The 27,789-nt window shown below is 43.0% G+C and overlaps 1 protein-coding gene across 13 annotated transcripts in view; it reads left to right on the top strand.

The window, feature by feature from the left end:
- Macf1 (microtubule actin crosslinking factor 1) overlaps positions 1–25,585 on the top strand; it is a 331,824-nt gene extending 306,239 nt beyond the window's left edge. For 6 of the 13 annotated variants that reach the window (XM_052177284.1, XM_052177278.1, XM_052177276.1 and 3 more), the window contains 16 exons: positions 504–663; positions 2,019–2,213; positions 2,499–2,627; positions 3,616–3,759; positions 4,116–4,304; positions 5,248–5,368; positions 5,983–6,146; positions 8,046–8,208; positions 9,832–9,986; positions 10,815–10,889; positions 11,994–12,011; positions 14,950–15,067; positions 20,368–20,579; positions 21,069–21,179; positions 23,367–23,496; positions 24,156–25,585. In XM_052177284.1, coding sequence (XP_052033244.1) covers positions 504–663; positions 2,019–2,213; positions 2,499–2,627; positions 3,616–3,759; positions 4,116–4,304; positions 5,248–5,368; positions 5,983–6,146; positions 8,046–8,208; positions 9,832–9,986; positions 10,815–10,889; positions 11,994–12,011; positions 14,950–15,067; positions 20,368–20,579; positions 21,069–21,179; positions 23,367–23,496; positions 24,156–24,412 — 2,341 coding nt within the window. In that variant the 3' untranslated portion in view covers positions 24,413–25,585. The remainder of the gene's footprint in view (positions 1–503; positions 664–2,018; positions 2,214–2,498; positions 2,628–3,615; positions 3,760–4,115; positions 4,305–5,247; positions 5,369–5,982; positions 6,147–8,045; positions 8,209–9,831; positions 9,987–10,814; positions 10,890–11,993; positions 12,012–14,949; positions 15,068–20,367; positions 20,580–21,068; positions 21,180–23,366; positions 23,497–24,155) is intronic. The other 7 variants (XM_052177285.1, XM_052177288.1, XM_052177282.1 and 4 more) reach the window with 3 other exon arrangements.
- The last annotated feature ends 2,204 nt before the right edge of the window (positions 25,586–27,789 follow it).

Genomic DNA, 27,789 nt, shown 5'->3' with positions numbered 1-27,789 from the left:
TCCCTATAAGGGCAGACCCATACAGATATGGTATACCAAAGCAGGTGAGAGATTGTCACTAAATTAAAATAGGAATAAGGAAGCTCGATAGATGGCTTAGTGACTAAGAACATGTGTTGCTCTTGCAGAGGACCCAGGTTTGGTTCCCAGCATCCATATGGTGGCTTCTGTTCCATGTGGTGATCAGTTCTAGGTGATTGATGCCCATAACTCCAGGTCTAGGGGATCCAACACCCTGTTTTGACCTTTGTAGGAACCAGGCATACATAGGTGCATAGACATGCCTGCATGCAAACCACTTATAAAATAAATCTAGTCTAGGCATGCTTTGATTTTATCTGAGTGTTTCTCTCACTTGTAATTATTTTGTTTCTAACTGCTCTAATGCAGAAGTTTCTGTATAGAGTTTAAGCAGTATTCCCTTTCAACAGTTAGAATTGTGAGCATTGGTTCTTTCCTTTTTTATTTATTTTAAATCACTGATTTTTGTCTGCCTTTCTCAGACAGCACAAGTTGGAAGAAGCCTTACTGTTTTCAGGCCAGTTCATGGATGCTTTGCAGGCTTTGGTTGACTGGTTGTACAAGGTAGAGCCACAGTTGGCTGAGGACCAGCCTGTACATGGGGACCTTGACCTCGTCATGAACCTCATGGATGCCCATAAGGTAAGAAGCAAGAATTGGCTTCTTGGGAAGCAAAGCCAGAGCCTTGTCTCAGTCTGCACCCTCTTCTGTGTTTTGACAAACCTTAACCAGATGTGCTGGTACACACCTTTAATCTCTGAGTTCAAGGGTAGTCTGATCTATAAAGCAAGCTCCAGGACAATCAGGAATACAGAGAGAAACCCTATCTCCAACAAACAACTTGTTGCTGGGATTTTTGCAACAATCACAAAAAACTTACCAAAATTGGTGTGATTCAGACTTGGCAGCATGTGAAGAGGTTCTCCCTGTTTGTCTCTTGGTAGTATCAGTTGAAATTTAAATTTAGGGGGGAAACTGTAAAGAAATCCATTTCCACTAACTTCTATGGAAATGGGGAAAAAATTTTTTTAACCACTTTGTATAGTAACAAACCTACCACCATATATACCACCAGTTCATCTGCCCTGTACCTGCTGTATAATATTCTTTTGTTTTAACACAAAACATTCTATTTTGCCTTGAAAACATTCTATGAACAAGTAAGATAGCTCAACAGGTGAGGGGGTGTGCTACCAAGCGGAGCACCCAGGCTGAATCACTAGAACCCACATGGTGAAAGGAGAGAAATGACTCCAGCAGTTTCCCTCTGACTTCCACGCCTGTCTGCACATATAAACAAGAACAGAACTAAGTGAAATTTATCACATTCTCTGTACTTCAGGTATGTTCTTTCTTATCTCCCTCAGTTCTAGAAAGACTGATATAATTATTCCCATCTTTTTAGATTAGGAAAAATGAGATAAGCACCTTTCCAAAGTCAAGCAGGTCAGAATGCCTGAACTGACATTCATACCTGTAACTTCTGATTTTTTTTTTTTTAAGCAAAGTTGAAGTGTCTTAACACACACACACACACACACACACACACAGTTGAATATAGGTACAGGCATTGAGAGAAAAGGGGCTGGTGGTGCAGGCTTCTTGAGAGTCACCTACTTGTTCTCTGCATAAATAAGACATCTGACAAGAACCTACCAAGTAGACTGCTTGTTCTGTGGTTTTACTCCTGACACAAAACATTTATCAGACTCAGGGCTAGAAAGACAGCTCACCAGTTAAGAGCACATTTGTTCCTTCAGAGGTCTTGGTTTCATTCCCAGCACCCACATGGTAGTTCTAAATCCAAGGGATCTGACACCCTCTTCTGGCCTCCATTGGCACTAGGCATGCACATGGCATAAATACTGCAAGCAAAACACTCCTACACAAAATAATTTTTTATTATTTTTAAAAATAATAAAATTTAAAAATAAATTTTTAAAAATTGAAAAAAATAATTTACCAGACAACTAATTCCCAACTTCTTCTTTAACCAGGTTTTCCAAAAAGAACTGGGAAAGCGAACCGGCACGGTTCAGGTCCTGAAGCGGTCAGGCAGAGAACTGATTGAGAGCAGCAGAGATGATACCACGTGGGTAAAGGGGCAGCTCCAGGAACTTAGCACTCGCTGGGACACAGTGTGCAAACTCTCTGTTTCCAAGCAGAGCCGGCTTGAGCAGGCCTTAAAACAGGTAAGATAAATTTTCAGGCTCAACCATGGTTTGGGACCTGAGCATAGAGATCTGAGTTTCTTTACCAGCATCATGAAGTCCCAGTCCTGAAATGAAAATCACATTATATTCTGAATGTTCTACAGGACTTTGATCAGCCATTGAGTTTGTTTTCAAAGGTCTACAAATTAAGATGACCTTTGGCCTCTGGTAGAATGTGGTCCAGGATGTTTCCCCAGCACACTCTGTAGTGTCTGGTGCCCCAGCTGCAGAGAAGCCAGATCTTCTTGTGCTCGGTTATTTCAGGCAGAAGAGTTTCGGGACACAGTCCATATGCTATTGGAGTGGCTTTCTGAAGCAGAACAAACACTTCGCTTTCGAGGGGCCCTTCCTGATGACACAGAAGCCCTACAATCTCTCATCGACACCCACAAGGTAATCTAGTCTCAAGGATTGGTAATCTGTGCTACTCAACCATGCTGAGAATTGCCTCACTGCTAACAAAAAGCAGCATTCGCTTGGAAATGTCAAATGGGCTGTTTATGTTCTCAGCAGGAACCAGAGAGGCATTGTGGTGCCTTTTGGCAGCATTCTTTTTTTGTTTTTTGTTTTTTTGTTTTTGTTTTTTTGTTTTCTCTGTGTAGTCCTGGCTGTCCTGGAACTCACTGTAGACCAGGCTGGCCTCAAACTCAGAAATCCGCCTGCCTCTGCCTCCCAAATACCGGGATTAAAGGTGTGCTCCGCCACCCAGCCTTTTTCTGTTTTTGTTTTTGTTTTTTGAGAAAAGGACTGGTGTGATGGCTCAGCAGTTAGGGGCACATGCCACTTTCAGACATTCAGTTGTCAGCACCCACATGGTGGCTCACAGCTGTCTGTAACTTATTTCAGGAAAGCCAATACCCTTTCTTCCTGTATCGAGCACATACATACAGGCAAAATCCATACATATGAAATAGATGTGTTAGCCGGGCGTGATGGTGCACACCTGTAATCCTAGCACTTGGGAGACAGAGGCAGGTGGATTTCTGAGTTCGAGGCCAGCCTGGTCTACAAAGTGAGTTCCAGGACAGCCAGGACTACACAGAGAAACCCTGTCTCTAAAAACCAAAAAAAGAAAAAGAAAAGAAAAGAAATAGATGTGTTACTAAGATGGAAATAAATATGAATAAGAGAGGGAAAAACTGAAAGTAGAAACAGGAGCAGAGGAAATAGAGGCACACCAGTGTCCCTAGTCTTTTTGTCATTGTTCTTAGCTTCCTGTGACTTATAGACCTAGATAGACCATGCCAGCAACACCTAGATACAGGCTTTTTCAAGGTCTGTGCTGACACATAAGAGGAAGATGAAACATTTTTCCTTTAAATATAAATTAATGGTTCTGATAGAATTCTCAAGTTTTTCTTTTTGGCTCTTGTTCGTTTAGGAATTCATGAAGAAAGTAGAAGAAAAACGGGTGGATGTGAACACAGCAGTGGCTATGGGAGAAGTCATCCTGGCTGTCTGCCACCCCGACTGCATCACGACCATCAAGCACTGGATCACCATCATCCGAGCTCGATTCGAGGAGGTGAGTCACTGCACACCCACTGCTCCGAGTCCATCAAGTGCATTTCAGTGAGGGCTGAAGTGATAGCTAGTGTGATGCTAGTGTACTGAGGTACTAATTAGGTACTTCTGCAGACAGCTTGTGTTCTAATTCCTTCCTTTGTGAGAAGTTTGTTTAATGTGCTAGCTTTGCTTTTGGTAGAAATGGCTTCTTGTTCTTGAGCTTTGTTAGCTGAAGTCAGAGAGGAATCTTGTGGCTGCTTAAGTTGGTCTCTCCTCTCAGTAAAGTTATGTGATCAGATAGAACATGGGGCTTTTAAACAAACAAGCAAAAGGATGTGATTTTCTGAAAGGCATCACGGTGTCTTTCTCCCCAAGGTCCTGACATGGGCAAAGCAGCACCAGCAGCGCCTAGAAACAGCTCTGTCAGAACTGGTAGCTAATGCCGAGCTCCTGGAAGAACTTCTGGCGTGGATCCAGTGGGCTGAGACCACCCTAATCCAACGGGATCAGGAGCCTATCCCTCAGAACATAGACAGAGTCAAAGCTCTCATCACCGAGCATCAGGTACCTGCTTCTCTGCCCTGCGTGTCCTGGACCACATGCCCTTCACCCGGGAGTCCCCTTTATCCTTATGACAGATATCCTTATGTATTATCTGTGCAGACTTAGCTGTGTCCAGCAGCTCTGTGTATCAGTTCTGATGAGTTAGGAATCAAGGTGTGGCGCAGCACCTTGGAGTTTCATCATGCAGAAATCACAGATCAGTTCCTTGTATCTGTAGGGGTGCAGACTGTTCTCTCTCACTAAGGTCATGGACCACTCAACTGTTTCTCAAGCCATTAGCTGAAACAGTTCAAAGTTGTAAAAGGTGACGTGTAACTCAGGGAATAACCATTCACAGTTCACTGGCAGTTCACCAGAAGCCTGGCTTTACTGGATCCAAAAGCCTATTGGCCTGACAACATTTTATCACAGCAACAGGAAAGTAAATGAGACACTTCTAGCCCATCTCCTGCTCACATATGGTGCTCTCATGTCTCTTTCATGTGCCAAAATCCTTTACTTGCCCCCATTACTCTTAACAGTAAGATCCTGGTCCCTTAGCTGGACACAGGCCTCTCCTGCTGCCCTCCATCCCCACCTCATGCTGGCCTTCTATTGTACCCTCTATTCAGTGAATGAAGAGTCCCTGTTCACAGCACTGTCAGGCTCCCTATTCTGTCCTGACTCTGCCCTCTACCAGAACTGTCCTTCCCAATTCTTGAGTTCTTTATCTGTCGCCTTTCTCTTCTTTCTGTATGTGGGATGTTTGAATCCAGGGCCTTGCATGTATTCAGCAAATGCTTTACCACCAAGTCATGCTCCCAACCCAATTTAGGGGTGAGAAATAACACAGAACAATCTCTCACTTGGCCAGTTTGCCATGGTGTGGCCTTTGTTAATAAGAACTTTCTATTTTAGACCAAGAAAATTCTAAATTTTCTTTCCTAATTTTTATATTTAACAGTCATTCATGGAGGAGATGACACGCAAACAACCTGACGTGGACCGGGTCACCAAGACATATAAGAGGAAGAATGTAGAACCCGCCCATGCTCCTTTCATCGAGAAATCCCGCAGTGGCAGCAGTATGTTTCCAGCCCCACTATTCTAGGCCGCTTCCTTCCTGCTAATTGCAGACAGAAATTCACAAAGTGCCATCATGAGAATTGTGTTTGGATTTCCCAAATTATTACTGACTCCGAACCACAATCTCTCATTTTGAAACCTTACTTTTCTAACAATGCCTGGTACATTTTATGTATTGGGGGAATTAATATGAAGCTACATGGTGGTGAAGCCTGTTCTGTTAGTCAGCAGTGACCTCTCCATTGTGTTTGCATTGCTCTAGTCTTCTAAGATAATTCCTTGGGGAATCCACTGCTGGGTTTGTGTTGCTGTGTCTTCATGTCACTCAGGCAGAGGTGGAGGAGCTGGGTAAACAGGTGCTTGGCCAGCTGGGAAGAGAGGCAGTAGTTTTGGAATTAGTACACCTCTGTGCTAGAATGTTGCCATTCCTGTGTTTCTTCTCAGTTACCAAATGGATATAGTGTTCATATATATATAGCTTTCTTGATTTCTCACATATCATAGGCCAGCATCCAACTCAGCATACAGCCAAGGGTAACCTTGAACACACAGCCATTTCTTTATGCAGTGACAAAGCTGGCATTTCTAATCTTGTGATTATTTTTCCATTTAGGAAAGTCCTTGAGTCAACCCACACCTCCTCCCATGCCAATCCTCTCACAGTCTGAAGCAAAAAATCCACGAATCAACCAGCTCTCTGCCCGCTGGCAGCAAGTGTGGCTGTTAGCCCTGGAGCGCCAGCGGAGGCTCAACGATGCCCTGGACAGACTGGAGGAGGTAATTCGTAATTTTGGTTTTTTTTTTTTTTTAATCAAAACACAGTCTCTAAAGCTCTCTTAGTATGACCTGTGTGCCTTTATGTCTGAAGTAAAACCAGCCCTTCACTCATTCATATGGCTTCCTTCAAGCCCCTGAATAAGAAAAGATAGATCTCTTAAGCAAACACACAAAGGAGGTTGTACCATCTGACTGTAAAAAGCCATAAAGCAGACATTCCGTACAGGGCTGGGGGGTGGTCTGCTTTTCCTCAGCAGCTTACTGTGATTGAATTTCAGGAACAAAGCTTCAGGAGGTTGCTATTTATATAAAGGGGAAGCCAGGTGGTGGTGGCATGAACTTTTAATCCCAGTACTCAGGAGGGAGAGACAGAAGGATCTCTGAGTTTGAAGACAGCCAGGGCTATCTCAAAAAAAATAGAAAGAAAAGATTGTATGTACATGAAGAGATACATAGATAAAATAGATAAGGTATCTCACAATTATTAAAAATTATTAAATTTTTTAAAAGATTTATGTATATGAGTCCACTATAGCTATACAGGTGGTTGTGAGCCATCATGTGGTTGCTGGGAATTGAACACAAGACCTCTGCTCACTCCGGCCCCATTTGCTCTATCCTAAAGATTTATTTATTATTATTTGTAAATACACTGTAGCTGTCTTAAGACACATCAGAAGAGAGCATCAGATCTCATTATGGATGGTTGTGAGCCACCATGTGGTTGCTGGGATTTGAACTCAGGACCTTCAGAAGAGCAGTCAGTGCTCTTAAGTGCCGAGCCATCTCATCAGCCCTTTCTTTTTTTTTTTCTTTGAGAAGGTTCTTTTGTGTAGCAGAACCCTGGTTGTCCTGGAACTCCCTTTATAGACCAGTCTGACCTTGAACTCATAGAGATCCCTACCTGCTTCTGCCTCCCAAGAGCTGGGATTAAAGGTGTGTGCAATCACACTCAGCAAAAATCAACTTTTTATATTCTTGTTTCTTTATTAGTCTTCAATAGATCATGTAAAGCAAGACAGTTGTGAAGTATCACTATTTAAGATATATGGTACTGCACTTCCTCCTTCCTAACATAAGCATCTAATATCTTTTATATTCTTTTATTTGTGCATATCAAAGCAGCTATACCCGGAAGTGAGTGTTCTATGTTTTTGTTGTTACTTCCGTAGGTCAGTTGCATTTTAAGCACATTGGTTCTTGCTGCATTCTCCTCCTCCTCCCCCGATTCCTTCCAACTTTGAAGTTTGAAAGGCCAAAGGGGAAAATGTTGAGCCGTTAAGTCATTCTGAGTGTGAATTACTAACATGGTTCAAGAAGCCTGCTTTCTACCAATCAGCTATTTAATACAGATGTTGGGTGAGCATTTGCTCCCTCTGGTGAAATTCCAAAGAAACATGCTTGGATGTAGGGTTTATTCTTCATGCTTTCCATCTCGATCTTTAAGATCTCAGAGGATGATGGGAAACATGAACCTCCCAGTATGGGTCCTGTATGTATTTATAGTGCCTTTCCATACAGCATAAGAGAGGGTGCTGAGACCTTCCCTTTGAGATAGAATCCCATCCCTTACATCTAAGTAGATGTTCCTTGGAAAAGTCCAAAGAGAAAGCAAGACTGGCTTTCCCTGTTCTTGTTCTGTGTGCGCCTTATCTTCCAGAGTTGTTTTCAGTTACTGTCTCTCCTGCTCCTCCGTTACATCGCAGCTTGTTTAAACAACCATCACTTTAAGTGAAGGAGTCAAATTGTGCTTTCACAATGAGACAACATGTAGATAGAAAGCATTGTTGGTGTCCCCACCCCCAGAAGGCCTGCATGGCTTTACTGAATGACTGAGAAGTTAGATATGCTCTGGGTCCAAAACAGCAGGGTTCACCGGCACCTCTGACTTCCTTCTAGTTGAAGGAATTTGCCAACTTTGACTTTGATGTCTGGAGGAAAAAGTATATGCGTTGGATGAATCACAAAAAATCTCGAGTCATGGATTTCTTCCGGCGTATTGACAAGGACCAGGACGGGAAGATAACACGTCAGGAGTTTATCGATGGCATTTTAGCATCTAGTAAGTACATTTTCTACACAAAGGCACACTGGGATTCTTCATATGTGGTAGAAGTTATAACATTCTGGTAAAGTAGTCTTTCTGAGGTAAGACCTCGAGGGCTTCCTGCTGAATGTAATCTGCTGTTCTCATGGATGGAAGACTCTCTTTTTGCTAGGAATAAAAAGAGTTCAAACGTGACTGTAAAGTCGGCAGGAAGGATGCTATTCTGCAGCAACAGTATTTTAGAGCAATGACATCATTCTAAACATAAAACAGTGCTGGCATAAATAAATCTTAAGATGAATGATAATTTTATAGATGGTTATAATATTGATTATATTTTTTACTGTCTCTGAAGTCTGATATTTTATTTTTAAAATGGCGGCAGGGGGAATAGGGTGGCTCTAAAGATAGTTCTGAAGCCCTGGATTCGATCCTTAGCACTCCATATAATGCTTATGCTTGTATAAATCTGTAATCCCAGCGTTTGGAAATAGTAGCAGGTGATCAGAACTTGAGGGCCATCCTTGGCCAACCTGAGCTGTATGATACCCTAACTCAAAAAGAGAAAAAGGTGAGGGGCCTGTTGGTAAAATGTTTAAAACGTGGCTGATGCTTGGGTGATACATTTTTAAAAATGATTTGTATCTTTTTTTTTTAATTAGATTTATTCACTATATTTTTTATATACAAGGGGTTTTTTGTTTGTTTGTTTGTTTGCTTGATTGTTTGGTTTTTGCCTATGTTTTTATATGCTTTAATACCCTTGAAAGTCAGAAGATCTGGAGTTGGAGATGATTATGAACCACTATTGGTGGGAATTGAACCTAGGTCCTCTACAACTGTAGCTGGCCCACTGAGCCAATGATTTGTATATTTAAAATGTATTTTCTCCTAGATTTTTCAGAGTAGATATGTGTTATTTTTTTGGAAAAAGATATAATTCTTTTTCTTTGGGTATTTTGAATAATTTCCAACCAGCCATGTGTATTTCCTTTTTTTTTTTTTCTTGGATATTTTCTTTATTGACATTCAAATTCCATCCCCCCCCCCCCCACACACACACACACATACACACATACTTCCCCTGCTTCCGTGAAGCTGTTCCTCGTTCCTCCCTGACCCTTGAATTCCCCTACTCTGGGGCATCGAGCTTTCATACAACCAAGGGCCTCTCCTCCTATTGATGCCCAACAAGGCCATCCTCTGCTACATATGTGGCTGGAGCCATGGATTCCTCTATGTGTATTCCTTGGTTGGTGGTTTAATCCCTGGGAGCTCTGTGGGTATTGGTTGGTTCATATTGTTCTTCCTATAGGATTGCAAACCCCTTCAGCTCCTTCAGCCTTTCTCTAAATCCTCCATTGGGGACCCCATGCACAGTCCAATGGTTAGCTGCAAGCATCTGCCTCTGTATTTGTCAGGCACTGGCAGAGCCTCTCAAGAGAAAGCTATGTTAGGCTCTTGTCAGCATGCACTTGTTGGCATCCACAATAGTGTCTGGGTTTGGTGACTATATATGGGATGGATCCCCAGGTGGGGCAGTCTCTGGATGGCCTTTCCTTCAGTCTCTGCTCCATACTTTGTAATACATTCCTCACATGTATTTCAATGTTTCAAATCATGTTTTCTTTTCCCCAGAGTTCCCTACCACCAAGTTAGAGATGACAGCTGTGGCTGACATTTTTGACAGAGATGGGGATGGCTACATTGACTACTATGAATTTGTGGCTGCCTTACATCCCAACAAAGATGCCTATCGACCAACAACTGATGCAGATAAGATTGAAGATGAGGTATGGGGAATTTAGAGCAGAATGTTTTGGCCATAGCTTTATACCGTCCTGAATATGGATGTATGAATCATCTTGGAAAGTAATCACTTAGAGTTAATGTTTCAGATTAGCCTTTGGATGTTGTTTCAACAAGTTCTAAAGGGCCTTTGACTACTGAGTTCTAGCTTGGTGTAGAGCCCATATGGGTCCAACGCTCAGACTCAGGTCTGCAGTACTGTGTAGACAATGGAGGGACTTCAGATGCAGCATGAAGGGTGAACTCTCACGGGGCCGTTGAGGTGTCTCAGTGGGTAAAAGTGTTTGCCATGCAAGCCTGATGACCTGAGTTCAATCCCTGGAGCCACATAAATATGGAAAGAGATTGATTTCTTGGGAATTTCAGGCTTCTAGGTAGAAATTTTGCTTAGTTCATAATTTACTTTATTGGTTGTTTGTTTTGATAGATCCATATTAGCACTTTCCTCTAAAGAATTTTGAAGTAATGATGAAGTTTTCTTTCATCTGCTATTTTTTTCTCAGTATCTCTTATCTCAAGTAGGATTATGACTATTTCAAATAAAAAATAAATGCATGTATTAAAAGCCTAAAATGAAGCAGGCACATGCCTTTAATTCCAGCAACTGGGGGGGCAAAGGCAGGCATATCTCTCTGAGTTGGGGACCAGGCTAGTTTACATTGCAAGTACAAGACATCCAGGGCCTGAGAATGAGATCTTGTTTCCAAAAGAAAAAGGCAAAATGTTTAAAATGTAATGAGTAGCCTCTCTGTTTACATTTTAAAACAAAAAGCTCTTCTCTGCTCTTACACTCTCGCTTTACCAACCAACAGGTCACCAGACAAGTGGCTCAGTGCAAGTGTGCAAAAAGATTCCAAGTGGAGCAGATTGGAGAGAATAAATACCGGGTAAGGACGAGGGAAGCCAGCCTTTACGGAGGTCATCTCCTCCTGGGTCAGCTCACGCTGCCTTTCACTCTGGCTGCCTCCAGAGGCCCAGAGCCGTGGACCTTCATCCCTAGGTGTCAAGTTTCATGCCCTGTGTAGCTCCACCTGAAAAGTTAGTATCCAGGTAGACTGTAGCTTATAGTTGATATGGTAGAAAATATTTTATAGCTCTCATCTCACTGCTGAGCAAAGTCCTTAGGGGAGTGAAGGTAAGGTGCCTTTAGACACAGTTTCGTTAAAGAACTGGTGAAGCAAAGTCTGGTATTCCTCCTGTAATCCCAGAACTTGGGAGAAGGACCATTGCAAATTCAAGACCAGTTCTACATAGTGAGTTGCAGCTAACCAAGGCCATATCACAAAAATGTGTCAAATTTTTTTAAAGAGCAGGAATCGGGTGCTGGGGATGGTTCAGTACGTGAAGGTGCTTGCCACCAAGCCTGACAACCTGAGCTCAGGTCCTGGAGCCTGTATGGTAAAAGAGGAAACATACACCGCAGAATTGTCCTCTGGTGTGTTTGTGCACATAGACTTTTTTTGGGGGGGAGTGCTGTTTTAATTTTTTCCCATTTAAAAAGGAGTGATAGTTTATCCACAAGAACTGGTCACTGTGAGCCTAAATGGCTCCCATGCTTATAGAAGACTATGTGTCAAAGCCCCAACACATTAGTGCTCCTGTGCTGAGCTGAGGTACAGCTGGGGCCCACATGCCCTGGAGAGCCAGGCTCAGTGACCTTCCTGGGAAAGGCTTGTTAGGTATGATCAGAAGTAGCTTTTCTTGGAACTAGAATCAGAGATGGAGTAGAGACATAAACCAAGACTCCTAAACTATATTCATCAGCTTGTCAAGGGACCCTAAGTTTTTAAGGAAAAACTCTGTGGCTGGCAAAGAATATTTAGATGGCCATTTTCAGGCTTTGTAAGATCATCATCTTGTGGCAGATGCCCAGGAAGAATGTGGTCTGTGTATACTTAGGCTGGTAATGTGATAAAATTGCTGTTCTTTAGTTTTAATTTGACAAAAATGTTCTCTTTTTTCCCTGCATCCTTTACTCTTACTGTATATAGTTCTTCCTCGGCAATCAGGTACAGTGTGCCTTGCAATGTCCTTCTTGGTGGATGTGGTCTTTCTTTGTAGCTGATGTTGCCTGTTCTTTGCTTTGGGGAAAGGACACAAATGGAAGCATGCCTGGGTCATCGGGTTGTCTTGCCAAGTGGAGAAACTATTAGCAGACTTTTATTACAAAGCTATCTTAATCAGCAAAAAGATACAGTTTTGTATTTTAAAAAATTTGTAAATTTCATTAACAAAATTAAATTTGCCATTCCAAATTGGGCTAGCTAAAGGCAATATGTTACGCTGTACTGAGTTATAACTGTTATGACTCAGGGAAAATTGAGGCTCTGATCGTTTCACCTGTAGAGTCACAGTCTTACACTTCTGTATTCAGGGTCAGAATACCATTGGCACAGTTCTATTTCATTACCAGTCTTTTAATAGTTAATAGCAATTTTATAGTGTATACTTGGATCAGAAACCATGAATAATCTTGATATTATCTAAGAACTAACTTCATAGATATGGGTATTTACAAAAATGCCTGAGACGTTCGGAAAGCATAATTGACTTCTGCCTAACATTTTCAGATTATAGCCAGCCAGTCAAAATGCACTTGGATTAGAGGGAAGTCTAGACTCCACATGGCAACTCTAACCTCTGAGATCTCTTGAGGGTTCTTGGGTTCTCTCTCTCAAATGTGGAAGGAAGCTGCATGAGTAAAATCAATCTGTCTTTCAGGAAGTTAGAAACACTAAGAGTTATTAATTTGAGGTCCTCAATCAATGTTAAATTTTAGCTACTCCAATAATTACTAACTACAGTAATATTCTGGGCCAGTGAGAAGAACAAAGGCTAGAAAAATGTAAAGCTGAGAACAATCAGTTGGCTTTACAGGAACCATCACAGCTGTGCATGATACCTTCTTCAAACCTGTACCCCTAGCTACTTGGGAGACAAGTTTGAAGCCACCTTTGGAAATAAGTCCCTGTCTCAATTTCTGAAAATAAAAAGGTTAATGTATCTTAGTGATTGAGCACTTGCATTACACACCCATAGAGTCTGTTCTCAGTACTACAACTAGTGGATGATGAGTGTAGTCAAGTGTCCAGCATGCCTCCCTCCTGATGACTGCACCTGCTGAGGGGGGGGGGGTGTCCCTTTGATGAGGTACTAACACCCTCCTCCAGTGCTCCATTGACCTGGGGAGGGTTTGATAAATCATTCTAATACTGTGAGCAGAATTATGAAGTCCATTTTGTATATGTAGTATTGGAGCCCTGGTGGGGGGCGGATCCCATGTCACACTCATATAGCTAATGTCATAAGAACCTAAGTTCCTGTGAGACAAAGAAATGGTAGCTGTCAACTCTTCCTCTGAATTCTCTGTGGCTCTCCCACAGCCGTATTCTGTAGGTCTCTAAACTATGGAGGCCTCCCTCCCACCACCTGGAGTGCCACCTTTGATTTCTGCAGCTCAACAAAAATAATTCAGAATCCTTCAGACAGCTTTGGGGAGATGTTAAGGAAAAGTAACTGTGAGATTAGTGGATAACAAACTGCAGGGTGTGAACTTCTAAGAAGAAAGTAACTGAGACCACTCTCCTTGTTGACTCTGGGAGACACACAGGCACATAGCTTTTCTATTCCTTACCTATCCAGAGAAAACCTAAATAGTGACTCAATTCACTAATGACATATCAGTCATCCCCAGAATCTGTTTTCTCCCTCCAAGGCAGGGAATAGCTTTCTTCCCAGAAAGCCTTTTTCCATACAGCTGGGAGGAGGGCTGACACTGCTCCACTGTGTGTCAGTCTGACATTTGTGTAAACATTTAAATGCTGTATGAGACAAATGGTGTAAGACTATTTAATTTTTGAAGTAATTGGGAAGAGAAAGCACCTTCCAGACTTCTTCCTATGTGCATAGTGCATTTGAGTCAGGTCAGCGGGAGCATACTGAGGACAACTGCGTAGCCTCCTCAAACATCCTTTCTTGAAGTTTCAGTTTTTCTCCCTGTTTCCAGGTTATGATTCTCCTATAACTTTGAAAATCCTAATTAAGAGGTTAAGTCCTTCTCTTTACCTCCCCACCCCAAACATTCTCCTTAATGACCTTAGGAATTCCATTTCATTAATGTTTGGGTTGGTGTTTGTTTCGGAATCTTGGTTTGCTTCTCTTGCTGCCTCTTCATTGTGGGGAAAGGACAATTTATACAAAGGGAATCTCCATCTGATAAGGCAGATCTGGGAAGGAAGCGAAAAGTTCATCATACGGAATGTAAAAATTAATTAATAATTTTTAAAAAGCTCATCCTGTCTGTTCTAAGGTCCAGAATAATTATTGAACTGTTTCTAATCCTGATAAGAGATTAAATTTTCTGTTTCTTCAACTAAATTTTAATTCTGTCTAATCATTTGTTCAGTTTGACTTTCTCTTGGTGACCTCACATCAGAACATTAGGGGATACTTCTAAGGACCGGACGAGGAGAATGTTGATTTCTCAAAGCTTGTAAAGCCTGGAATGAGGGCACTCTGCAAGAGTTTCTTCAGTGCTTACCTTAGCATTCACTGGGTCCATTAACTCCCTGGCACACTGTATTCAGAAACTGACCTTCTCTAAGGAGATAAATATGACAATGCAGCATGCTTGCCTGGGTGCAATCTTCAGAAGAATCCCAGTGAGCAAACCCAAGCCCATCTTCCCTCCTTTACCCTTGGTACAGGAGGCAAAGTGTGACTCAGGAGCCAGCTTTACTCCAGCGGAAAGATTTTACATTGCTTCATAGCTTAGTCTTTCTGCTTTTCTATTTGCTAACCTTTTTATGACAATGTAAAAATACAAAATTGAGTTTAGAATTCTTCCCACTATCACGTCATTCCTGAATACAGTCTGCTTTCTAGGGGTTTGGGGTTGTGAGTGTACACTACGGCATTCTCACTAACTGAGTTTCCCCTTGACTCCAGTTTGGAGATTCTCAGCAGTTGCGGCTGGTCCGCATTCTGCGCAGCACTGTGATGGTCCGAGTTGGTGGAGGATGGATGGCCCTGGACGAGTTTCTGGTGAAAAATGACCCCTGCCGAGGTAAGGAGCCACCTTCGACGGGTGACATGGTAGGATATAATAACATCAGCCCATGCCGATTTTCCAGGAAGCATTGAAGGAGGATCTTTCTGATTTTTGTCTTGTTAAGGTGTCTGATACCATCCCACCCATCACAGATTAGGACCCAGGGTTTCAGGCACAAAAATCTGAAGAAGCTGATGCTGTCAGGGAAGAAGGAAAGAATGAGAATTAAGAATTTTTGGTGTCTCTAGGCTCTCACATTTGGGAAGTAGAGGTAGGAGATCATGAGTTGAAAGTCATCCTCAGCTTCATAGCAAGTTCAAGGCTAGAATGAAACCCTGTCTCTAAAACAGAGAAAGAATGCATTGGTGTGACATTACATTTAGGGTGTGACATTAGTGCTAACCTAGACCAAAGCCTTGTGTATAATCTCAAGCTCTTTCTAAAGCCTCAGAGCATGCTAAGCCCCTCCTATGCATAGGACTAGTGGCTGTTCTAAGTAGGGGGAAGCCAAAGTCCTGTGCCACTCACCAGGCAACAGAAGGCCTGTCAGCATAGCTTGAGCAGATAGCAGCTACAACTGCAGCAGGGGACAAATGGCAGAATCCCAGCCTCCGCATCCTGCCCAGCCACAACCAGTCCTCTTTCCTGTGAGGAGAGTGGCATGTAGGTGCACAGGAGGCACAGCTGTTTTGTCTTCCTTGACTAGTTTCCTTAGTTCCTGCTCTGTCTCTGTCTGTGTGTTTACATCTTTTTTATTCCAGTTCATCATCCTGGGAGTAAAATAAAGCGCTCTGATTCCAGCTCTTCAGTTTCCAGTCAGTCTCCCATAGGTTGGCTTTTCTGCTTTGTCCCTCTTCCCCTACACCCTGGTCCTTTGAGAATGGCTTTGCTTAAACTGTAACATCTCTTGGCTCTGTGATATCTGCTGCCTTGGGAATGCTCCAAATAGCCAAATCATTGCTTTTCCAACAATCCCATGTTGACAGAGAAATGTTTCTATTGAGATGGTATCCACACAATTTGGATACTACTTAATAATTACCTCTACATAAGCATTTTAAAAATAACACATTTGCATCTCATTCATCTTATGAGGTATAGATTCTGTTATCTACATTTTATAGAGTGGGAACTTAAGGTATGGAAATTTAAATAACTTGGAAGGTTAGCCAGGCAATGATTGAAGTCAGAACCAGCTAGGCTCTTAAGCAGGTGGTCCTGGCCACCACCCTGTGTTTTTTTTTTTTTTTTTTTTTTTTTTTTTTTTTTTTTTCTGAAGAATTTAGAGAGACCCAAAGAGTATGCAGTTCTCAAATGAGTGCTGGGCTATCTATAAATTTAATTCATTCTGCACTTAGTCCACAAGCCAGAATAGTAGCTAAGCAATAATAATTCCCATCAGAAGTTTTTAAATTTAGGTTTGACAATACCTTTTCTGATAAATTCTGAAAGGATTTAGTCAATTTTAATAATCATATCATGAACCAATATCGTTAATATAAAAGTCTTTTTCACTGTCTTAAATAAGGATCAATATACATATCTTTTTAACCATATCTCTGTAAGAACAACAAAAAAATGTTGTATAAATCTGTTAAGGTTCCATTTTTCTTGTGTATCAAGTCAGACTAAGCCACGGCAGGCAATGCTGCATGTGGCACTTGTAGCCCTGGCTGCCTGCTTGTCTGCGCCTGCTCTGTTCACAGAATAGATTGTGCTGCTGGCTGGCGAGAGCACTGCCTGCTTATCTTTATCTTGCTCTGTAACAATTGAACTCCAAAGAGATTTGGGAGGGCAACCTCGTAGCTATTTTCTGTGGGCTTTGGTAACCCTCTTCTTCTTCATCCTTCAGAGCAAGGTAAGGTGCCCCAACTCTCCAGGAATGCCTTCTTGAAGCCCAGTAGTCAGCTTCTGTCCATTGGCTGAAATAGACCTCACCAGCAGCTTTCAGTAACTGCCGTAGGTGGACTTCCTTGTCACATGAAAACAGTGCCACAAGTAGACGCCCAAGGGCAGTGAGCTGGAGGGACATGCGCTTCAAGAAGACGGGTTACTTGCTAGGCCTGGTAGCATCGGCCTATAATCCCAGCTACTTAAGGCAAAATCCGAAGGATCAAGAATTATAACCTGGGCTACATAGGAAGATCCTTCATCAAAAAATAGATGAGACAGACAGATAAAATAATATTCCACTAGGTAGGTAGTTTCTGATAGCGCCAGAGGGTTGTTTTTTGTTTCTTCTTGTTTCTTTAATCCATTTGTTGCAAAGGAGACCAAACATAATGCTTTAGATGGAGATAAAAACAGTGCTTCTAGGCCTAATAAGATGAGATGGATTAGTGTGTAAAGACTTGCTGCCAAGCCTGGTGACTAGAACTAACTCCTGAAGTTGCCCTCTGACTTAGACATGCACAAAATCAGTAAATTAATTAAATTTAATTCATGATCCTGCTTTTTAAAAGTAAGTATACCTGTGCCTGATGTACTGTGTATATTTTAAAGGTTTGTCATTTGTATACTTTCCTGGGGGGGAAAGGTATGTATGTATGTATGTATGTATGTATGTATGTATGTATGTATGTAAAAGGAAGTAACAAATGAATTGGTATTAATACTTCTGAGATAGTAAAAATCTAGGAATCTTCATTTATGCAAATTTAAAAGATGGTTTGGGGACTGGAGAAATGACTGGGTCAGCAGCAAAGAGTATATAGTGCTCTTTCAGAGGACCAGAGTTCAGTTCCCAGTACCCACCCACATTAGGAGACTTAGAACTGCCTCTTCTGGCTTCTGTGAGTCCCTGCACTCATACATATGTGCATATACATATTCTCTCCCTCCCTTCCCTCCCCCACATACACAACTTACACTCTTCACATGTAGGTACAATATAAAATAAAAATAAGAGCCAGGGCCATTACACAGAGAAATCCTGTCTTAGAAACAAACAAACAAAAAAGTAAGGATCTGTTCTCAAGAGTTGCTCTTTCAGAGGGCAGCTGAGTCCATTCCCAGAACCCCACCTGGTGACTCAGCCATCCTTAACTGCATTTCTTGGGGATTGCACACCCTCTTCTGACCTCCAGGCATTTGATACACTGGGATGTACACATACATGCAGGCAAGACACTCATAATGTAAATCTAAAAGCAACTGGCTTACGAGTCTGGGGGGGGGGGGTGTACTTGTGTGCATATGTATACCCATAGAACCAGAGTTAATTAGTGTTACTTAAGAAGCGTAGACCGCTTAAAAGCTGTTACACCATTGAAGTAAATGTCCCTCCCTCCTGGATGAAAGCTACTTGTAGAAATTTATTCTAAGAAAAATATCAGTCAGAAAAAAAAAAAGAAAAAATCAGGATGTATACAAAAATATTTTGGAAGTTGTCATAGCATTAGATACAGTATCTTTAAAAATATAAACAAATTAGCAGTTGAACATTTAACAGTGATGAAATCACACTTTACAGTAGCTGAAGTCTAACATAGGACATATGGGAAATGGAGGGGTATTACTGATGTCTTTGTAGAGAAAGTATGTACACAGTTGCCCAAAGAAATAAAAATATGCTAATATGTTAATCCATACATTGTAAGTGAGAATGAGCGACTTTTGTTCTTGACAGAGGAAGAATGCTGGTGTGCTAAAGCTTGTAAAGCCGGAGATTGGTGTTGGCATTTCTGCCCCATTAATTCCTCTCACTGAGCTTGGAGCGTGATATTTGGGCTAAGACTGACCAGCCAGGGAGCTCTCTGCATGGCTTCTGAGGCTCCAAGTGGGGCCCCTCATGCCATGGAGCCAGCTCTCCCAAGCCAGCGTTCCTGTGAATTTTTATCCTTTCTGGGATTTTAGAAATGGTCCTCTTATGAAGTAGACCTTTACGCAGCACACGCCATGGAGTAATGGAGACAAGATGATGTGGGTAATGCCATAAACAGCCAGGAATGGCTTAGAAGAGTTGGGGTGGGAGACCAGCCACTTCCTCTGCGGCTTGACCAGTCTCTATAGGTCCACTCATTCCCTTGTCTGATAGGGCAGAGATGCTAATGAAAATCAAGTATAGTAGTTCATATGGTAATACTGTATAAATTCTAGTGTGGCAGTGCAATGTAATCTTACCACTCCATTATTACACATAGTCCTCTTTAGTGTGTGTGTGTATGTGTGTGTTGAGTTAGAATTTTGCTCTTTTTGCCCAAGCTAGTCTCAAACTCAGGGGCTGAAAGACCCTCCCTGCCTCAGTCTGTGAAGTGGCTGGCTCGTGCTACCACCTGCCTACAGCCCTCTGTAAAACATTTTAAATGTGCTGTCCACAACTAGTTTCGACTTCCAGGGTTTCCTCTTATACTCCCTGCTGTTTCTCAGGCAGCTTGTTTAGAAAGAAACCATCAAATGCTTACTCAGTCGGGACCCCACCACCCTCTGCCAGCTGTGTTTAATATATTCTTAAAATGATGCAGCCTGGAATGCAGGAACAGGTTCAAGGTTACTGCAGAGCATTGTCAGTAAGAAGTCAAAGGATCTGTTCTGCAGGAAGTATTTCTCAAGTTAGCAGTGTCTTTTACACTAACGTTTGTTCTGGCTGTACTTGATGTCTCTGACTAAAAATCCGTATTTTACATTCTGGTCTTAAAGCTCCAGAAAGCTAGGAGCCAGCCCTTATTTGGCCTTCAGTAATGCTCCAGAGTTTTCCACTGCGACCCTTTCTCCTACTTGAAGTTGTTCCCTCGGCTTCCTATTGCTTTCAGCTTTTTACTTAACAAATTCTCACTCACAGTTTTGTGCATGCTCTTGATCTTTCTCTCTCCCTACATGTTGACTTCATAGACTGTCCTCATCCTTACTTTCCTGGCTTCCTGAACCTCTTGCTTTAGAGTTGTTATTGGCAGAATTAAATGGAAGCATCTTGATTTCATTATGTGCTTTTCTCCACTATATTATTACCATATATCCTGCAAAATTTCAGCAAAAAGTACACATGTCTATGAGAGAGAAAATAGTTTAAGGTCAGAGACTTGTATCCTATTGCATCTGTGTGTCCTTGAGCAGCTACAGTTTGCTTACCCCAGAGGATAGCAGCAAAACCTGAACATGACAGCAGAGTGGATAGTCCTTTATTCACAGGCTTGCTTGTTACAGCAAGCTAGGATCTTAGCCAGTGGTCAGAACATGATAGCTGGTTTTAAAGAATCCATAGGTGGTATAAAACCTATGCGCAACTTACTGCTATCATGGGGTCAAGCATCTGTATGACCATCCAAGATACATTTTAATAATTGACAACATGTATGCATTTGTTTGTTCTCTCTTAGCACGAGGCAGAACTAACATAGAACTTAGAGAGAAATTCATCCTGCCAGAAGGGGCATCTCAGGGGATGACTCCATTCCGGTCACGGGGTCGAAGATCCAAACCATCTTCCCGGGCAGCTTCTCCTACCCGCTCCAGCTCAAGTGCTAGTCAGAGTAACCACAGCTGTACGTCCATGCCTTCTTCTCCAGCCACCCCAGCCAGCGGGACCAAGGTATGCGCAGGCCTCCTTTATGTTGTTCTTCCCTGACTATCTTGGTAGATAGTCATTGGTGGGCAACCTCTGAAAATCCTAGCAGGAAAAAGAGAATAAAAACATACAGAGCAACTCTACCCAGAACCCCAGAGTGCACCTTTGAGGTGATTAGTAAAATGCCTGTTCAGGCTGGTTCCATCCGAAACAGTTCTGTCTTCTTACTCCAGTTTGAGGCGTTTGAGCTTGTCCAGAATTAGGGTTACTGGTTTGGAAAGTCCAGGTACTGTCCATGCAGCTGGAGCTGACAGATGGGTTTGCCGCGCGTGGGCTCCTGGTGACAGATGCCCTTCTGCCTGCTGCATCTTGGCTCATCAGACTTACGTGTATTTTATTTGTTTTCTGTTTCTTTAAAATTTAGTGTATTTTTTTTTTCTGTTCCCAATTTACTCCCTGTTCTGTTCCATGTTCAACTGTTCCTGCCCTTCCCTTTGGATCTCTGTTTCACAGACTCCACTTCAGCTCTCTCGCTGTTATGACAAACCCTGGCTGACAAACAGTAAAGCTGGCAGCCATGTCAAGGACAGCCATTGTCCTGACCTCCAGCTCCTCAGCCCTGAGGTAGAGTATGGCTTTGCTGAGTGAGACATGGTCACGGAGAGGCCCTCACTCATGCCAAGAACCTGACATGAACCCAATGTCTCTTCTATCTCTGGGGTGCTTGCTGACACAGCTGATTGATCAAGTTGGTCAAGTGTTTTCAGGAGTTTCTAACTCGGATTTACCAAAATTGGAGATGAATAAGAGATGCCTAAAACAAGATTGTTTAACAGCTTTATAAGTTTTTAGCGTGACATTCGTTCAGGATGATTGATAACAGTCATTCCTGGCCATTCATTTGTTAATATTACTTGTAATTAGGTCTCTTGGAGTCTCCAAATGTAAGCTACACAGACGAGTTATAAACACTTGAAACTAATCCACAGTGCATGTTCACCAATGTTCTATGTGTTTAGAACAAGAGGATGATTTGCCAGACCCCTCCCAGGGTGGTTGGTGCTGCCACATTGGTTCAAGGCATGGGTGCTATCTATTTCAGCCAAGCACAGTCTCCCTACTAGTGACTACTGCTCTGGGGCTCCAGTTCCACCTTCTTGGTTCCCTGGCCTAGACACCTGGATTCCTGCAGCTTTGATTCGAACATACATAACAACAGTTATGCATGTCCAAGTGCAGCACCTTAGCACACTTGGAAGGCCAGTGTTAGAGAAACAACCTGGCCAGCACTGTGGCACTTACCTCTAATGCAGCACTCTGGAGACCGAGGCAGGCGTGTCCTGACATCAAGGCCATGTAGGCTGTGTATTGAGAGCCTGTCTCAAAAGAGGAAAAAAAAGAACCTGAAACAAGCCCAGCAACATTGTTGGCGTGTCTCGGCCCCGCAGGACACGTGGGGTTCTCACACCTCTGAGCGCAGCGTTGCCTTCAGTCAGGCAAAGCTTCAGCTGGAGAAACAAGGGCACAGAGCCAGTGAGTGGCTGTGAATAAACTCAGCTTTGGACTCGTCCCACTGCCGGCCCAGCCCTACTGCCGAGAGCCCAAGATTCAGCCTGCCCTTGCTTTCTCCCTCTGCAACACGGATTGCATGACTCTGAGAGATGGCCTTTTTTGTTTTACTTTGCAATGTAATCTTTTATTTCAAGGTCTTTACTCATTGATGCCCTGTGGCCAGGCCAGGCCAGGCCCTAACTTAGAGCCCCAGCCCAGAGGTGCCAGAGCTGTGGACTCAGGCAACAGTACTCAGGATTAGGGCAGCTCTTGGAACTGGTGCTCCTCCCCCTGGGTGACTAGGAGAGTTCCTGCTTGAGTGTTAATCACTTCCTGTCGCTTTTGCTTTTCCTTCATGAAGAAATTCAACCTGCACAATGAGATAGGCCGCTCCACTCTCCTATCTATATAAGCATCTTAAAGGTTCTGGAAAACACTTTACTCAATTTACTTCAAAGAGAACCTGGAATTATATTCCATGTTTTAAGTAATATTTTAAATCAGACTTAAAAATATTCTTTTTCTACATTAAATCTATGGTATTAGAAAACATCACATAGCCAGGCGGTGATAGCGCACGCCTGTAATCCCAGCACTCTGGGAGGCAGAGGCAGGTGAATTTCTGAGTTTGAGGCCAGCGTGGTCTACAGAGTGAGTTCCAGGACAGCCAGGACTACACAGAGAAACCCTGTCTTGAAAAAACCAAATCCAAAACACCAAAAGAAAAGAAAAAGAAATGGAGAGACGAGATTCATCCCTCATTTCCTGAGGGAGAACACAGGCTGGCTCAGAACGTGATCTTGACTAGAGTTGTGTGTTTAATCATGGCGGGTGGGGGTCTGACTCTGCGTTAGATTGCTGCCCCAGCACGTTGGTACACAGGGGTGTTTGGATTTCTCTTTTAACTCATCACTGGATTCATTTGACCAGAGTAGCTCTCTACTGGAAGATCTCACATTCCTAGGGAAAATGTATCAGCAAGAATACAGCCATCGGAGGTTACCATTCCTAAGGGATAAGAGACATTAGAAGACCCTCTGAAGCTTTAATTGGACCTTAACAACTTCTTTTTGAGAATATTTTTTTAAAAATCTATGATCCTATGACATTTTGTAAAAAAAAAAAAAAAATCTTTGTTTTCCTGGACTTTTAATTTGCTTTTTCAAATGGTTATCTATAAAAAGCCTTTTAAATTGACAATTCAATTACATACCTGTCAAAGATTGTATCAGTTGAACATGGTCTTTTGTTATTTTTAAGGTCATTTCATCAACAGGCAGCAAGCTGAAACGGCCAACACCAACTTTTCACTCTAGCCGAACATCCCTCGCTGGTGACACCAGCAACAGTTCTTCCCCAGCCTCCACAGGTGCCAAAACTAACCGGGCAGGTAAGCGCCCGCCAGTGCTTGGGCTGAGGGAGAGAGGGAGGGACGACCCAGCTGCTTTGGGCTGGGGAGGCATCAGCCTCTCAGGAGCCATTGCTGGAAGAGCACTTACGGTTGTTAGGCAGCCATTGCTTTTTTCTTGTAATCACAGCAAACTTTCCTCCTCCACTAAACACTGAAGCCTTTGTTCTGGATCAGAAATGATTGCAGTTGAGTAAAAGGAAGAAAGGGCCAGCCTGAGCTAAAGCAAACTGCATGTTAGTAACTTGCCCAGTCAGTTTGCCATGTCTTTTATGGCTGCTGGTGAACTGGGAAAGTGAGCTAGCTGACTGCTACTCCTCCTGGGAACTGGAATTCATCCCTCCCCACCTGCACCTCCACGTCCCATCTGCCCACATCCCATGCTGTGGTGACTGAGCAGCTCTGAGCAGTAGTCCAGCTGCTGACAGCAGCTGCTTTCTGCTCCTCATCAGGATCTAGTAGGTAGCCTCACAAACCAGAAAGGCTCATCTCCTGCTGTTGTGGTGAAGTGTGGGTCCAGAATGGCTGTCATTTCCCTAAAACCATGCAGCAATTGAGCTATTAGCCATAGCCCCTGGTCACTTGTGTTTCCATTTCAATGTTTTCTCTGTTAAGTCTCCTGCTTGATTCTTAAATTCCAGACCCTAAGAAGTCTGCCAGCCGTCCTGGGAGTCGGGCTGGCAGTCGGGCCGGCAGTCGGGCCAGCAGCCGTCGAGGGAGTGACGCCTCTGACTTTGACCTTCTAGAGACACAGTCGGCTTGTTCAGACACTTCTGAGAGCAGTGCTGCAGGGGGCCAGGGCAGCTCCAGAAGAGGGCTCAGCAAACCTTCCAAAATCCCAACCATGTCTAAGAAGGCCACCACTGCCTCCCCCAGGACTACAGGTCCCAAGCGATAACACTGTACAAGCACCCCACACCACTCTCCACTTTGAATCCTGCTCCATACATTGGGTGTATATTTATTCTGAACGGGAGAAGTTATATTGTTAAAATTGTAAAAGAATAATTGTGTTATGAAGCTGCCTTATTTTTTTTTCCTTTTTGTAACTTACTATTTTCATGTGAATATTTATGTAGATAAAACTTGCCTCCTGGTAACCCTGTAACAGATAGGGCCCAGAGATGAAATATTTGAGGAAAACAAAAGGTCAAGACGCAAATGTGTATTAAAAAGAAAAGCCTCTAAATAAGGTTTCATGTGGTGCAGGGTTATAAACCTGCTTTATCTTTTAGGATTATTCCTAAATGCATCTTCTTTATAAACTTGACTTGCTATGTCAGCAAGATAAATTATATTAAAAAAAATAAGAATTCCGCAATGTTTAAGGAACTCTTCTTTCTAAATCACAGACACCTCAGTTAGCAAGAATTAAGAAGAGGACACTTACTGCGTTTCCATTGTTTTACTCTTGTGTAATCTTAGCTGAAGAGACAGAACCTCATCTAGATAGCTTTTGCACATGATACAGCAAAGAATTCATTGCAATACTGTCTTAAAATAATGTCTCAGTTCTGGGTGTTAAAGGGCACATAGCTGCTAGGATTCAGGGGTAAAAGGAAACCTCATAACATTGGGGTTTTAAACTGATTTGTAACTAACTGTCTAACCTAGCCCCCAATGGCTCCTGTGCTCACCAGGCCCCAGGCCCCTGGTGAGGGGGCTCCTTGGTGGCACTGTGAATTACAGATTTGTTTCTCTGCTTTTTTTTCCTATTTATTTAAATGGTCGATCAGCCTCCCATAAACTGAGGAATAAATTTCATAAGCCCGTTTTGAAATGTGGACCTAAGAACAAACACTTGCTCACCCTTTAACGGAGTTCACCAGCACACCTGTTCACCAGTCCCGTTTGCTTCCGTCTTTTTTGTGTGTAATAAAGTCGGCTGACCAAGGACCACAGAGGAGCTGTCTGGGGCTCCTGTTTTTTAGCTGCTGTTCCTTGTCAGCTCTGACCATGTTGCTGTGTGATTATCTCAATTGGTTTTAATTGAGGCAGAAACTGAAGCTCTACCAATGAACTGTTTAAAAACAAGACACACTTTTGTATTAAAAATGCTTGCAGTAACAAATGTTTTGTAATTCCTGGCTTTATTCTGAACCACTACTTTATATTTAAATGTTACCTCTAAGGTATAAAAATGTTGTAGACCTTAAATACATCATTCAACAAGAGTTTTCTTGATGGAAAAAAAAATCATAGAACTCATTACTATTTTTCTTTATCTTACCCTTGTTAATTTTAACAAGGCACCAGAGAAGCAGGATGTTTTCACACAGATATATAGGGAAGGGATCCTGTCTACCCACATGATTCAACAGATGGTGTGTGAGAAATATACCTTGGGGTGGGCAAACTTCCCAAGGTGTGCTGAAATTTCTGTTAGATGACAGAACATCATGGTTACCATGTTAACCAACCACTGTGTAGAGTGGAAACTAACGGACAGGCAAGGCCAAAGCGTGCAAGGAGCCTTATTCTAATGGACTAGCTCACCAGATGGCACCGTAAGAGCTGATTCAGGGCGGGGCATACCGGGAGACGGCCAATTGCAGACTTTGCCCCTTCTCACCGGTGACTTGTGGCCAGATGGTGCACACTGCCTGCTGGTTACTTAGGCAGGTGTCTTGCAGTTTGTCCATTTCAGGAGCCATCATTGCCTTGGCTGTTCTCAAAGTTACTAGTTTGCCATGCGTCCTCTTGTCATAGTCCAAAGTAGACAAGGGCAGAGGAATGGTTGCTCTGAGGCCTTCTTGCTAGTTTCCAGACTTGTGAAGGAAAACACTACCTAGTTATTGGGGAAGACAAATGAGGTGAAGCTAAGCCTGCTGGACATCTGATCTCCATTTTGGAAGGCAGTTTATTCTGTTCCCTTTGTCTTATAGGTAGAGAGGCAGGTGTGTGCACGAGAGAGATCACAGATGAAGCCATGGTGGGCTGGCTCTTTTGGAGTTGAGTCTTGGAACTCCTGTACTAGTCTGATATCTCCACTTCTCCAGTCCTTAGCTGGCACTGATGTGACTAGAACAACCCAATACCGACGATGAGAACTCAGGAAAGGGTCCCAGCTCAGATCCATGTTCTCACTCTTCAGGCCACGTACCCATCAAATTCCGAGAATTTTGGAAAGATGTACGTGCTTATTTGACAAAGCTGTGTAGGGCCAAATGTACAGATTAAAGGGACTGTGTAGCCTGGTGAGCACCACACTCTTCTTCGCAGAACTGGGTAACCTTAAAGCTGTCAGCTTGGGACTGGAGAACTGGCTCAGAAGTTAAGAGCACTTGCTGCCCCTGCAGAAGACCTTCTCGGTTCCCAGCACCAATGGTGATACACAACCACCTGTAATTCCAGCTCCAGGCAATCTTCTGGCCTCCATAGGTACCTGTGCACCCATGCACATACCCACATGCTACACATACTTATAATTAAAAATAAATATTTGGGGCTGGAGATTCGTTAAGAGCATTTGCACTGGATGACGGTGGCACACACCTTCAATCCCAGCACTAGGGTGGCAGAGGAAGGTGGATCTCTGAGTCTGGTCTTCAGAGTGAGTTCCAGGACAGCCAGGGCTACACAGAGAAAAGAGCATTTGTACTCTTCCAAAGAACCTGGGTTTAGTTCCAAGCACCATCATCAGACAGTCTCTATAGGCATCTGCACTCATATATACATACCTACATGTGACACACCTACTTGTTTTGGTTTTGAGACAAGGTCATACTATGTAGCCTTGACTGTCCTGGAACCCACTGTAGACTAGGCTGGTCTCTGAACTCATCGAAACCTGCCTGCCTATGCTGGGATTAAAGGTGTGTGCCACCACAATCACCTTAATATGTATATAAGTTGAATAAACTTATTTTTAATTAAAAACGTTATTTGTAAAAAGCTTTGAGAACTTCGTGCAGGTGCTTTCGCCCAAATTGGCTTCTGCTTGCAGGTGCCCAGCAGCAGGAGCATGGCAGGACTGGCTGGTGCCTGTATTTCGAGGGCACTTCCTGCTGTGACTTTCTTCCCAGGAAGCTGGCAGGCAGGTGTGAGGGATACTTGGAGATGTGACTGGGCAGGGGTGGGGGTCAAAAGCATACACTGTTCTTGTAGGCCTTGGGCTAAGGTCCCAGCACCCACATAGAATGAAAAACTGGCCTCTCAGGGCATATGCATTCATGTGCACACACACAATTAAATCTTAAAAACAGAAGCTTGCCTGGTGATGGCTCCACAAAAAGCTTCCATTCCACAGGAGTCCCTGTAAGACAGGAAATGGGC

This window comes from Apodemus sylvaticus, chromosome 3 (genome assembly GCF_947179515.1).
Source record: "Apodemus sylvaticus chromosome 3, mApoSyl1.1, whole genome shotgun sequence".
In the NCBI taxonomy this organism is placed as follows: Eukaryota; Metazoa; Chordata; class Mammalia; order Rodentia; family Muridae; genus Apodemus; species Apodemus sylvaticus.
This window is presented reverse-complemented; position numbering and strand designations above follow the sequence as displayed.